The sequence below is a fragment of the Ammodytes marinus genome (assembly GCF_949987685.1).
Source record: "Ammodytes marinus genome assembly, chromosome: 15".
NCBI classification, from domain to species: domain Eukaryota; kingdom Metazoa; phylum Chordata; class Actinopteri; order Uranoscopiformes; family Ammodytidae; genus Ammodytes; species Ammodytes marinus.
Window position 1 is genome coordinate 7,031,120 of NC_137219.1, and position 14,596 is coordinate 7,045,715.

Sequence of the window (14,596 nt, forward strand, 5' to 3'; positions counted from 1 at the left end):
CAATTCTCACTTAACTTTGAATTAAAACTCATTAAGCTCAAGACACCGTTTTCCTTTTTTTCTTTCTTTTTTTCTTTTATCTTCTGCCACCTTGGTTCTGCATGACTAACAGGTAATAAATTGCCGTTCGCCCTTGGAGGACCGGCAGCTAGTGGTGAGCGATTGTCTGCGCAGGAGCAAGGTGGGAGGGAGCAGATGCCATGTCAGCAGAGCAAGAGGCAGCATCAGAGAGAGAGAAACGACTGTGATGGAGGCAAACACATACGCAAATATTTCAAACGCTGCCCTGATACACAGTCTTAAATGTCTTTTTATACATATATATTATTTTCTCTCAGTGAAATCTGAAAGGATAAACAAACCAAGGACAGCACTGGTGCATCATGCTTCTCAGTCCGAGGCTGTTGAATTGAGGCAATGCCACGAGGAGCCGTTGCATTATTCAGCAGTAGCATCTTTGACTCCCTAATGTCTGTGGAAGCAGGCAGGCCAGTTCCGGGTAAATTAACAATATATGAATATTTACTGACTAAATATGACACAGTTAGAGGCTGGTAGGAAGCAGCCTTGCTAACCAAAAAGTGAAGGCTGCTCCTCCTTTCCTCCTCAGTGAACACCTTATCTACCGCTTTCCACGCTGACTCTCAACACAAACTCTTTTGTCCCATTTGTTTAATGCGCAATTTCTGCTCTAACTATGGCAGCTTTGTAGTTTTTTTATGCCCCCCCCCCACTCCCTGCTTCAAGGCAACAACAGCATCCTCGGTGCATCATATGACATCTTCCCAAAGGAGCTCCGACTCACAGAGCAAAATGTCAAGAACAAAAGTTATCAGGCCTATTTCTTTCTTCATTACTGCCACAGTGATACAGAATCTGGAGAAAACGTTGTCTTGCCCTGCAGCACGCAATGTCTTTCGCTGACCTCCACCTCGACCTACCGATCGGAAGGCAGTACTGCACTACACACAATGTCCATCGGCGCGGGAAACCTAATCTATTATTGACTGTCGGCATCTAATTTTTCTAACCTCGGTTGGGAGATCTTCCAGCAAGGATAGATAATTAGTCTTGTCTAAAGAGAAGTTGGGAAAATACAAATTTTTAAGGTTCTGCCTTGATGTTCTGGAAATGTTTTGCAGTGTGCACTTTGAACTGCCCTTCAGCTGCCTGGGACCTTCGTATAGTACTGTTTAAGCCCAAAAGAAATGCCACAGACTACATTCAAGATCTTACTGAATACTCTATCAAAGTCAAACACCTGATCTGATACCGGGCTGAAACACACACCTCCTGTACGCCAGACAGTAATGTCTCTTTCTTTTCTAATGTGCTGTGGGATTCCCTGAGCAGTTCTATCTCGCAAAACACAAATTGCTTGAAAGATGATGCAGAGAGAGTTACTTTAGGACCTGTAGGACCGAGTGCGGATACATTAAAGCTGCTTCAGAGTGCTCTCCATTACCGTATTCATCACCACGATGCTTCGCCGAAACTGAACAATAATAGGGGTGGCCTTTAAGTGAGAGGAAGGCAGAAATGTGAGGACAATTAGGCTAGCTGTCACGGGGGCCCTGGCCTGCTCTGTGCTTAGCTCCAATTCCATCATAATCTATTTTGTCAAATCAGCCATTTCAGTGGGAGTGCTCACATATTCTTCATGACAGCGTATCAAATGTTCCTCTCAAAATACACACACAAGGGCCAAGCTGCTCGGATGCGAAAATATGTCTGTCAAGTATGAGGGAACAAATAACATCTGGAGGGGAGTTTGCCATGCTACTTTCACACATAAGAGAGAATCCTCTGCGATAAAAACAACTTATTTTGTGTGTGTGAACCTTAAAAAGTTTAATTTTGTCATATTAGAATGAAACATTCTTGGTGTATTATCACACAAATAAGGCCGATTTTAAGTTATCAAAATACTATCTTCAAAGAGACATTGTGCCTGGGGGTGCACTGCTTACCTTTTTGTGGGAGTGGGTGCCCCAGAGGACAAGAGCATTGTGTCGTTCATGTTGTTGGCCACTGCTTTCGGCTGACTAAAAGACAAGATTAAAAGTCTTTAAATGCTACACTGCAGAGGCCTGTGGTGCCTGTCACCAGGGAATTGAGTAGACAGAGTGCATTTGCATTTTATTAGTAATCATGAATCAGCAATTCTGACTTCAATCTAATCCCACTGTACAAAAGAGGGCAAAAGGGGAGGCAGGGGGGATCATTAAAAAGTACTGAAAAAAAATAGACGACATGTTATAGTCAAGTTAACTCAAATTTGTAGCGAAATAATTGCCGTTTTTCTCTGAAAGAGCCATTTAAATGTTTTTTTTAAGGGCTATTAGCTTGAACCTAATTTACATGAGCGAGAGCAACAACAGCAGAAAAAATAACTCTAATGGAAGTAGAAGTCAATGGAAAGCCAGGAAAAGGTGACATTGCGGGAATTAATTTGTGACAGTAAACAAAGCGATGTGGTCCATCTGGTGGCTGAATCAGTGGCCCTGGCCAGCTCATCAGAGCCCGAAACCCCCGGACCACAGCATGTCGTTAACAGACCAAAATATCCCTCTGCACATCCCAGGTGCTCTCAGCTGCACACTTTAACCGGGCACAGAAAACACCAGTGTTTCTATCCTCTGTAGTTGGATTTCCTCAGCCCACAGCCTTGATTCTACTGTAACCATTTTATTTTAAGTACTCATTATCACATAAAAGGCCAAGGCACTGAACAGCATTGTGCCCTATTATGCTTATTTGTCTTATCAGCATTTTTGGGCCAAATCAAACTATTTATATCCACATTGTGCTGAATACTCTTATCAGCATGAGGCACCGAGAGCTACTGCATCACAAAGTGCCTTAGCAGCTAACAGTTGTCAATTCAGTAAATAATTTCACTACCAGACACAAAACAGACATACTGTAGGAGAAAGAGAGAGTGCATAATTTTCGGATCAGTAGTTGCGTTCAAATCATTTGCTGCCTAATTTGTTCACGGACCAAATTACATATCCTCTGCATTAACAAGGATGCTCATAGGAGTTGGCATGTTCTTTAAAAAAATACACATGCCAATTATTAATTAGTTCATACATTTGAATTTCCCTCAGGGGTGGGCTAGATTCAAAGGAAGACCGTGGAGGGTCCAACATGAATAATTCATCAGTCCTAATTTTTCTGGCCAATTGGACAAACACTATTCCTCTAATTCTTATGTTTCAATCAATAAGATAAGAACAGGAAAAGGGAAAAAGCAACTGTCACTACTCGAAAACTGCACATGCTGCCTTCTACTCTCCTTCACCAGTGCTGTGCTACTAGTAAAAAAAAAAATCCCAGCCAGTGTGAGAAATGTTTACTTCTCATTTAACGTCCATTGTATTACGAACTAAACAACAAAAACAACACCCTAAACAGAAGTGGAGACAGGAGGTGTCACACTTACCTCTGTGAGGAGAGAAAGCACCTGTCTGTCTGGCAAAATACATCCAACGGCAGCGGTTGCCAGATGCCTAATCTGTCCTCAACTGAGCAGACGAGCATCTCAATGTACTACACTGCTGCTGTCTCCAAGGAAACTCGGCGGTCACATGACTTCATGACGACGTAGATTTCTCTCCCTCTCTCTCTCTCTCTCTCTCTCTCTCTCTGTTTGTCATGTCTCTCTCTCTGTCTGTGTCTCTGTGTCTGTGTGTGATAGACACACGGACACACACACACACACACACACACACACACACACACACACACACACACCCATCCTTCTCTCTGAAGCTCTCCCCTCTGACACTGTGTTTTCACCTCTCTGACATATGAATACATGCTGAAAAATTATGGGGAAATGCCATTCGCTCAAAGCAAAAAGGACAAATCTACTCTCATCCCTTCAGGAAACAAAACAAGCCGGCCTGCTACGGTTTATACTATAATTGCATCTACATATCTAAACTCTTCCTCTGACTTTCAAAGAGTTACATAAGTCATTGTCCTCACGGCCATCCTTCTATAAATAATCATCAGCCCTTTATAAATACACCAATATAACTCATGTGGAACAGTGAGACACAATAAAAAGAAGAGCTACCTCTTACATAAAAAGCATGATAATTTAAATAGTTTATTTTCCTTTTAAGAATTTGGACAAATTCTAACAAGCATCCTGACTCAGTCACATCAGTGTCTGCAGCCCCACGTTGTCTAGTCTAGAAGAAAAGGTGAATTAAGGAGATGTTCGATCCAATCATTTAGCTGGCGCCTCAGAGGTCAAACAGGAGTGAATTGACACAACATTTAGGCGCTATGAGATCAAAGTCTGCAATGCGCCATGTGGCCCCCGTGCTACCTGCGTGCGGTGAATGACAATGTGCCGCCCTTTCCTTGTACTTGGCATTTGGCAGGGGGGGGGGGACTGTAAGTCCGCTGGAGCTTCAAGTCCGACAACGATGGATGCATGGCTGCCTTCAATTGGCCCCACGCAGTCGGCTAAAAATAACATGCAAACGTGAAGCATCCCATCACGTCTCCTGCTAGCAAAGGTGATCCTATTTCCCCCCCGGAAAGTCTGTCAGTACCGATCGGCCATAAAAACCCCAATGGATCATCACGCTCACAGAAAAGGGAATTACATGCCCGTTCTGTTGCATTTGAATGACTTTGATGGAATTTGCATTGACCCAGAGCAGAGTGTGTGTGTGTGTGGGGGGGGGAGGGGGCAACAAAAAGATGTAAAACTGAGGGATGCATTTTTTAAAGAAACGAGGGATTCTGGGGATTATGTAGAGAATTTGACACTGTAGAGCGTTTCCCACATTGATGCAAAGGATGGGTGAGATTTCGGTTTTTTCGGTGCTTAAAGTCTTCTGGCAGAAGCCGTGCTAAGTCTGAAGCTATGAAACCGTATCATAGATTTAAACTTCCTGAGACAGACCGTGGATCCCAAAACTATAACTCCTCTCTCCACAACACAAATCCCCAAGAATCTAGCTGACAGTTTGAGTGGAGGGGAAAAATGCAAAGCTCAGCTCACTGTTAGCCTTGTCTTTGCTCTGAGATGCCAGTAAATATTTAAAAAAGAGAATCAGAAAAGCTACTTTTTTTCTGTTTTGGTCTGAAGACGGTGTGCTAGGGACTGGGCAGCTCGCAGACTCATGTCGGTTCCATTTGGGAGTTTTGATCAAGCCTGACGCCCTACCCTGATTCTGCCATTATTACTCACTCACAGGCGCTGCAGCCTCAAACACACACACACACACACACACACACACACACACACACACACACACACACACACACACACACACACACACACACACACACACACACACACACACACACACACACACACACACACACACACACACACACACACCTTAGAGACCATGCTGATGGATGTCTCCTGGTTCACAACATGAAATAACACCTTTTCACAGACAACATTCATCAGGTTTGGCAACTACCTGCACTACTCTCTCTTTGTTGTGCATCATCAACAAAATGAAGTCAATGCAGGGTAAAAAATTGGAGGCCTGGCAGTTTTCCTGTGACTTATTATCTGAGGGACTCAATTTGAGGGAAGATTTCTGTCGCTAGCAGGGAAATCAACTGTGGGAATGGAGGACAGAACATTACAGCATTCACCCATCATTTCTCTAAAATCAACCGTTAACAAATGGGAATTATTACATTAGTGCAAGTTCTTCCTTATGGCCCAAGGCATTTTTGGGGGGAAGTATGCTCATTTGCTCTCTTGTCAAGAGTTAGATGAGACGATCTATACCACTCTTAAATTAATCAGTTAAATATGAAGCTACAGCAGCAGCCATATCTTAGCTTAGCATAAAGACTGGAAACAGGGGGAAACTGCTAGCCTGGTGCAGTCCGAAGGTAACTAAATCAACCTGCCTCTACCTCTTAAGTTGTGTTTAGGCACCAAGTGAAGCATATTTCCACTTTAAGTCACTTGAGCGAGTGTTATAGGCCTAATCTCAAATGATGTCATCTGTTAACCAGTTTGAAGACATACACAGTGAAATATGGTAGGCATTAAATCCGAATCCTTCCCAAGAATAGCTCAGATGAATACATGTTATGTAGGCTGTCAGGTTTAAGAGAAAAAAAAACATCTTTTCATGGCATGGTTGATGAGAGGCATTACCTCATCATCACACAAAAATAAAAACATAAAAGCTTCTGGAAAACCAAAATAGGCATTTTTCGCATCTTAAAAGACAGGAACGTTTGGTTAACACCTTCCCTGCGTCAGACAAAACAATGGAGACGGAAGGACAAACAAAGAAGTCCCCTGGGTCAAATGACACTTCCATTATCCAAAAAGTCATCGAACACACACACAATGTCACCAACATTGAAATGCCATCTGCGAGAGCATGAGAAAGCACTTTGTCCATTTAAGACTTAAAGAAGAACATAGCGACAAGAGGGTACTAAAATCTCTCCCCTAAAACTTTCATATCATAAATAGGAACATTGCTACGTGTGTTGAACAAAAATTGGTGGAAGAATTATTCAGACCTTTAACTAGAAGTACTAGAACTACAACTTGCCTCCTCCTTTATGAGCAAAATGTCTGCATTCAAAATTCTGCTTAAGAAAAGAAAAGAAGAGGAAAACAACAACAATAAAAAGACTCCATGATAAAACCCAAAATGACCTAGAGCCTCACAGGCACAGAACTCAATATTTCTGGGGCCTCATCGTCTGAAATAATCAACATTACTTCGTAAAAAAGAAAAAAAAAGAATTTAAGGCGGATTACTGCCTGCTGTGGGGCACTGGGGGAACATAATCTAAAGTAGGTTAGCCACACATTTTATTTTAATCAATATTAATCTACTTTGGTGATGTTATTTCATGCTACACAGCCTATACCGCGCAGGCTTATCCAATCCATTCATCTCACAGTTTGCAGGAAAACATCCAGGTCGACAGTTGATTCTCGGTGTTGTTTTGAATTCCAAATATATGCAAATGTGTACTTAATCTTAAATACATACTGTAAATTTGGGCACAATGCAGATAAATCCTTTTGCCAGAGGGCAGAGCACGGATTTGACGACCGATTCAGAGATGATGGTGTCTGTCGCACAGTAAAACAAAAAATCATGTTGATGTATCATCGTCGTTGTGTCTATTTTTCTTGGCACTCGCTGTGCTAGTTTCTCCCCTGTGATGTAGCTCACAATCAATTACTTACAGACACTTGCCAGTGGCAACAGGCATATAAAGACAGTTTAGGTGTATGGTCGTGACTGGAATATGAAGCAGAATTTTAGTTATGAAATGTGCCTTGAGAAATATTGAAAGCTCCAATGGGAAAGCTGGGAGATTTTTTTTCTGTGATCCTATTAATGCCTCAAACAAACAAAATCATATATCACTTTTGAAATAGGAAAAAATATTGGATTTCTTTGTCTTAGTGGAGAGACCAATAGTGTCAAGGGTTTTGGCGTAACAATGATAAGAAAAATATGAAGTGACCTCAGTGATGGACTACTGTGGATGTATCTGTGGTGAAATTGATTATGGAAATGGTTCCACTTTCAACTGAAGTGTAAATGAGTGTGTAGGGTTTAAGACAGCAGAATATAATGCATTTTCCTGTAATGACTTCCAAGGAGCCTGAAAGCCTGAGATTTATACCATCATCGCCATTTCATTGCCAACAAACTGATGAGGAGGACTGTGCTGTTAACGGCTGAAACCTGCCCAGTAGATCACAATTTCCACGTTAGCAAATAATCACAAGGTTTCACATCTGAGCAGGATGGCGCTCTATCAGTCATGTGCTGACAGAGAAATGGAAAGATGGAGGCCGTTACATGACAAGAACAGACTGTAGATCATGAGCACACTAGGCCCTGCTGGCCCGTTAATCAACTTATCCATTGGGTTTTCCGCACAAGAATGACACAAATGGTGGTATGAAAATGCTTTTGGGAGAGGCACTTACACATTGTGGGTGTGTTCCTGGGGTCTCTCTGCCTGCTCTGGGAACACAGGGTGCGGGGGCTCTCCGATGGGGACACAGCCGAGTGATTTACTGATGGCGTGGCTCAGCTTTTTGGCCGGAGACTTCTGTGAAGACGGCAGGACAGAACAAAGTATCTGTCACCTGTATCTGTGTGTTGTGGCCTATCCCCTGCTGTCATCATTTTGGAACAGTAGAAACTGTTGTTTTAAAGCTGCTTCCAGAGGTGATTTACATAACTAGGTCAACCGTTTGTTTACAGTGTCGAAATTGTGGATCAGCGACTGTTTGAGCGTATTCAGCATATACTTGTATCTGCTTTTCAGGAATAGTTGGATATACCACAACTTTCAGAATAACATGAGTTTCCTATTCATAATTTCACTGTGGATATTCACACTATTATGAGTATTTAAAAATTGTAAACTGGCAATTATCTCAGTTTTAAATTACATAAATGTGGCATGCCTTCTAATCTGTAAGAAAAATAAGAAAACAACTCTTCATAAATTTTCTCATTTAACACCCCAATGATACAGAAACTAAAACACAAACTAATGAATTTACTTCAGGTAAGAATGGATAGCAGCCCCTACAGGCAGGATAATCAGTGTAGCATGCACCATCATTAAGGATAAAAACAGCAAATAAACAAAGAAAGTTTTACTGTTGAAAGGTTTTAAAAGTTTTAACATAACTGTTTTAATGGAGCATAAAACATTAATGTACACCCGGTATTATGAAAAATAAAAAGTTTGGGTATAGTTATGCTAATAAAGATACTAATACTAAAAAAAGGTATACCAGATTCAAACACATTTAACCAAGTTGTTAACGACACAAAAACATAAAATTATAACAAGCCAAACAACCTCCAATGTCATAGCAGGAAAAAATAACGCTCAGTTGCCAGTTCATCAGGTACAACTAGCTTTAACAAATGCAGTCTAAAACATCGATCCTGCAATACATCCTTTCTTAATAATGGCTGTAATGGTATGTTGAAACTGGTCATTTTGGAAGATATAGTTTTTGGTGCTGTTGAATTGTTTTTTGTTATACTGACTGGTGTTTCTGTGATTTAGCCTTCCCTAATTGATATGAATGGTGATTTATTGCATGACAGTTGTATTACACCGCTGCACCTAATAAACTAATACATCTTTACGACACTGACACACAACAGAGGAGTTAGCATTGTGCACTAAATAGCAGACAGCAGTGGTCTTTTCTCCTGTTTGAGTAGCCTGGGAAATGACCAGTAACACTGCCAACTAATCAGAATAGTAGCAGATGGACAATTGTGCCAAATAGGGAAACCAAACAGAACAGGTTTTTATTCAATAAAAAAAAACGTTTTGGCGCTTGAAACCAAATAAAATGTTGTGAACTACATCCACATATGTGTTTCACAGTCGTACAAACTTGTACCAATTTGTCTAACACATTCATCCACCTTACCTTAGTGATGAATATCATAAATGTTGTTTTTCTACTTCATATTAGAGACAGTGTTTTCTGTTTAATGCATATTATTCAAGTCCTGAGGCCTCATCACCACTCATTCTTTCAGTGCAAAAAGAGAGGGATGGGAATTGATATTGGGATCTGGCGCCTCTGACTTGTCATTGTTTCGATTCAAGACATAATGATTGAGCTTTGGGGGGAATGCTACAACACGGAATATTCAATCAATACAATTTAATTTGCCAAAATGAGTAAAAACTCAATAACACTCCTCTTGCAGTGCTTTGAGAGGACAGGAAATGTAGTCTGCTATTCAGGAAAATCATTCCACACTCTCATAGAAATATTGACTTTTTGATTGGTGTAAAAATGTGAAATGTGTGTAAAATTAAGAGGGATCAAGGCTGCTTTGCCTTACCCAGGATGAGTGCTCCTTCATCTGGTGCTGGTTGCTATGGGGACCATTGGCATGGCCACGCCAGAAGCAGCTCTGACAGAGCTGGTAGCCATGGCACTGTTGGCACCGATACCGGAAACCCATCATGCTCTCGCTCCGGCAATATGAACATTCAACCGGATGGAAGACTGAAGGTTGGAAAACAACAGACAGGATCTTATGTTAGAGACATCTTTACTTACAGAGTTATTAACAACAACAAAACTCTGCACACAGTTTAGTTTTGAGGTACAAGTTCTCAACCTTGTCTGTCTGACGTAGCCTAGAACTAAGTAATTTACTCAAGAACTGCTCTCAAGTTAAAAAATTAAGTAATTAACTTGAGTAGCCTATATCTATTTTATTCTACACTTTATACTCCAATACATTTCACAGACACTATATCCTATGTTTTACTGACAAACTTAGTTACCAGTTACCCGCATAATATTTTGCATTAAAAAGTATCTAGTCAGGGCTCTTGTCTTCAGTTGTTTGCTCATCAAAGAGATATTTAATATTTAAACTGCTCACATAGTTTTAATTAAACAACTGTTTGCCGACCCAATATTATTAAAGAAAAAAAAATTACAAAATGAAAGCAAGTGTGAAAGAGAATTTTTTTCTTCTTCTTTCCTCTCACATTTATTTTTATTTTTTATATCTCAATCGGCTCGGTCTACTTCATCATTAGTAATATTGCTTGGTGAGGAAAAAACTATTTACTTTTTTAGCTGTTTATTTCAACTCTCTGTAAGCTGAATAGTTTTAATGCAAGTCCAGCAGGCACTGTTACATTTGACTCAAGTCATCCTTTGGCTGTTTAACCACTACCACCAGGACACAGAATATCTAGTGCTACGTGTGCCCCTTTCTACATACTAATATTTGGCAAATATTTCTATTGGGCTCCATTACAATCTTTCCATGTCCATCCTAGCAGCTGCAAAAGTCCACCAAACTGGGATAGAAGTTCATTTTACATCGTTGGACAGTGTCATTTTCAGTTTTTAAAGAAAATAAATAGGGATTTTTATGTTCAAATGCAGAAATTCCAGTGAGGATGTAAAGTATAATATGAATGAGTCCAGATCTTACCATTTTCAACATTAGCAAGTCGGTGCATGAGCGGCAGCCATACGAGGCATTGAGGGGGAGGATCTGCCATCAACACATCCAAAAATGTGTTCAGCGGTATCTTCTTCTAGATACAAACACACACATGCATGTCATAAACAGAGATTTGTGGATTAATACAGATTTGAAAGAGGACGAAGAAGAAAAAGATAGTGAGGTGTTCAAATACATCCCATACCTGCTGAGGGAAGCATGTCCGCACTGAATGCTCCGTGTAGCCAAAAGACGGGCCCTCGAACACGGCTGTAGGGAGCTTCAGCACCTCACGTAGAAACTGATCAAACTTTGCAAACATCATGATTCCGCTTGAGTCAGAGATCTGTGAGAAAATATCTGAGAGACAGGCAAATGTCAGACTTATTATTCTTTGAGGAACAAGCTTTTGACATTTCTGTGAATGGTGTCATTGATCCACTGTCAGTATACTCTGCACTGAGCTCTAATATGCAATGAATTCTGCACACATGTTCTGACAGTGCCCTCTTGTGTTCAACTTGAGCAACTACATGAAGATAGCAAATGTCCCCAGGAAACCCTGGCATGTGCAGGGAACCATGACATCAGATTGCAGAAAATCAGGAACACATTTTTGGAGCTACTTTCAAAATGCAGCTCATTCTGACATGTTGTGTTTAGGGTGGGTACAAATTGTACTTACAGCGTAGTTTGTCCACGATTTTCCCTCCACACATTGTTGACAGCATGGATTTCATTGAGAAAACTGTCAGCTTCCCATGGCTTTCACTGCAAGTGGAAAGAATGGTGTTTCATTAGAACTTTCTATGCCGTTTTTGAAAGACGAAATATAGTAATTCAAGTCTCACAAATGATAAGTTTAATTCATAAGCAGTAAAATATCCCTTTGCTCGGTTCAATACACTGACTTGTTTTGCAGCTACAGCCAGCCTTGGTCTGTATGACCAGTAGCTTTTGGTTACTTACATTAATATTAATGTGCACTGAATATTATGAAAATTCTACCAAAGACAAAGTTGCAATTAAATGTGGAATGTTTTTATAAATTCTATTTTGTAGAGTCGTAATTTAACCCAAGAATTGCACTGAGATACGAATTTGAGATGAAAACATAGAGGAAAATACTGAATGCTAATCATGACATGCAGCAAGGCATATGACTAACTACAACTGGAACATGGTGCACTTTTGATTAAATGTCAAAAATCATGAACCTGATCCTGGAATCACTGATTAACATGATACAGGCAGGTCATTATTAGACTGCCTCAAGACCCATTAAAATCTTTCTATCTTGCCAAGAGAGACCAGCTCTTTCATTTCAGATTCATTTAGCCCTGGCTTCCGAGCAGAGGTAGCCGGGAACATGAAAGCTCTTCTGCCTTAATTCAGTTAGGACCTCAGGGAGCGATAGCGAAACGGCTTCCTGTGATCGCGGGCAAGTCATTTCCACAAAGTTTTTTTACAAGAGATACGGCAGCATGAATAATAACGGAGTGGGACCAGATTTGCCTCACAGATGAAAGTAAACCAATTGAACCGGTCAATGAATGGACAGGGCACGAAGCCAATTAATTTGAGCACACAAGGTACAATAATGAGAGCGAGCTTCACGGTCAATAATAAACCTCTGCTCTACAGGATGCAAAGGGTCTGGGGCCCTTTGGCGCAGGGGGGGAGGGGGGTGGGGGGGGGGGCGTATAGTGTAAACATCACCAGAGATGCTTCAGCTGATAGACACTTTTTTTACATAGCACATTTTTCTGTCTGATCTGTGTTTGTTCCATCATTTGTCAGCATATTACCAGGATTTCTGAGCCGAAAAACCTCGGTTGGTTGGATTGTTTGTACAGTGACGTCAGGGCTATTAGCTATCTCCAAGGACAAAAAGGTCATGTGCTGTGTATGTTTTCTAGGAATGTGAGGAAATGAAGACAGAATTGTTTGGCGAGTTTGATGTTTGATGTACCCTAGGCAGGCTTTTTGTAATTTATTGTCTTACCCTTTGAATTGATTGATATTTCATATTGTTGTGTTTTACATATTGCTGCAACACCAATTGCCTTATAGGGACAAATCAAGTTGAAAGGTGAAGTTGAAATAAAGTTGTTTGGCTGATTCCAGCGTTTGAATCGGTTTTTAATTTAACTCTAACAAATGGTGAATAGCATTTCATATTCTAGGTCTGTAATTTTCTAACAATTTCCAAGTTTCCATGGAAAGAATTTAACTATGTGGAACTACTTATAGGGAACATTCAAAGTTCAGTGGCAGTTTTTTAAATTATTATTTCAACACCCTACCTGAAATTTGTCTGTATCCTGTAGGCTGTAGATTGTGTTTTATTCCACACACGATAATGGCAGGAGGTTTAAAACTAACAACTTTTCTGAACTGTGTAAATACTACCAACACAAACAGAAACAGTGATTCTAATGATCACCACCACCTATGGAGGCTTGTGCTCCTCTGCACTAACCATCTACCCCATACCTGTCATACGTAGCCACCATAAAGTTGAGCAAGAGCCCGATGGACTGCTCCACATTGATCTGGTGTGTGGTGGGCAGACGCTTGTTGAGCTGGTAGTAGATGGAAGACAGGATCGTCTCCAGCCGCGACACATTGATCTCAGCGTTGTGGTCCAATGTGTTGAGCCCGTTGTCACGAAAGGCTTCGATCATGTTCCAGACATCCACCAGATGAACTGTGAACAGACAGACAGACTGGGATCAATTAAGTCTGTTGGAACAAACGTTTCTATTGGTTACACAGTGTCATAGCAGTTGAAAAGAAATCTTTAGAAATCTACATGCTCTTACGGTTGCATCTCTTCTGCACAAAGCGGAGTTTGCAGGCGGTCCTGTAAGTCGACAGTCTGATGACGTCAAAGTTTTGAGCTCCTGCAAAACGAAAGCATGAAGTAGTAGAAACAACATCAGATCTCCGACTAAAACTACGCCAATCCAGTTGAATGAAATTAATTGTAACTCTTAAGCAAACACAATCAGGCCCCCTGAAGGAACATCTCAACACTCTGTGTGGGAGGAATTGTACTGTATGTGTGAGGGACCACGTAACTCCTGCGCAACTCAGAGTCAAGGCATTACATGAGCGGACGCTGACTGTGAATAGGGAAAAGAGATTTCTTTCAGTCGACTCCACTCACTCATTTCCATGAAGAGCTGCCTCTTCTCCACCATGGCCTTGCCTCGTTTACTGCCTTCCTCGATCATCCTGCGGCACATCACATGGCAGAGCATGCAACGCTTAGTGTTAGACAACAGCATGGCAGTAAATGCACCACGCAGATCTATTCAATGTCAACAATTAATCAGATAGTATGCAAGTGAGGATGGTGTATGTTTACATTATTAGTGCAATTGAAGAAAAAGTAAAAAAAAAAAGAAAGAAAAAGAAATATTATGTATGTGTAATTTCACCTTTCACCTGTTATGTGGTCAGCTACAATGCAAATGTGATCTCCTTTGCTGGTACACCAAAAGAATACAGTATGTTCTTATTATTTTCCTTATTATTTACACATTGCATCAAGGACTCTTATTAGTCATCACTCCAGCTATTCAATT

The 14,596-nt window shown here is 40.8% G+C and overlaps 1 protein-coding gene across 1 annotated transcript in view; it reads right to left on the reverse strand.

The window, feature by feature from the left end:
• The window catches only part of dtnbb (dystrobrevin, beta b), a gene marked incomplete at both ends in the record, with an annotated part of 35,405 nt that extends 21,163 nt beyond the window's left edge, over positions 1–14,242 (reverse strand). The window contains 9 exons of the mRNA XM_080042230.1: positions 1,971–2,045; positions 7,973–8,097; positions 9,876–10,042; positions 10,992–11,097; positions 11,209–11,363; positions 11,689–11,774; positions 13,500–13,713; positions 13,829–13,909; positions 14,176–14,242. Of these exons, the coding sequence (XP_079898356.1) occupies positions 1,971–2,045; positions 7,973–8,097; positions 9,876–10,042; positions 10,992–11,097; positions 11,209–11,363; positions 11,689–11,774; positions 13,500–13,713; positions 13,829–13,909; positions 14,176–14,242 (1,076 nt within the window). The remainder of the gene's footprint in view (positions 1–1,970; positions 2,046–7,972; positions 8,098–9,875; positions 10,043–10,991; positions 11,098–11,208; positions 11,364–11,688; positions 11,775–13,499; positions 13,714–13,828; positions 13,910–14,175) is intronic.
• Positions 14,243–14,596: the final 354 nt, after the last annotated feature.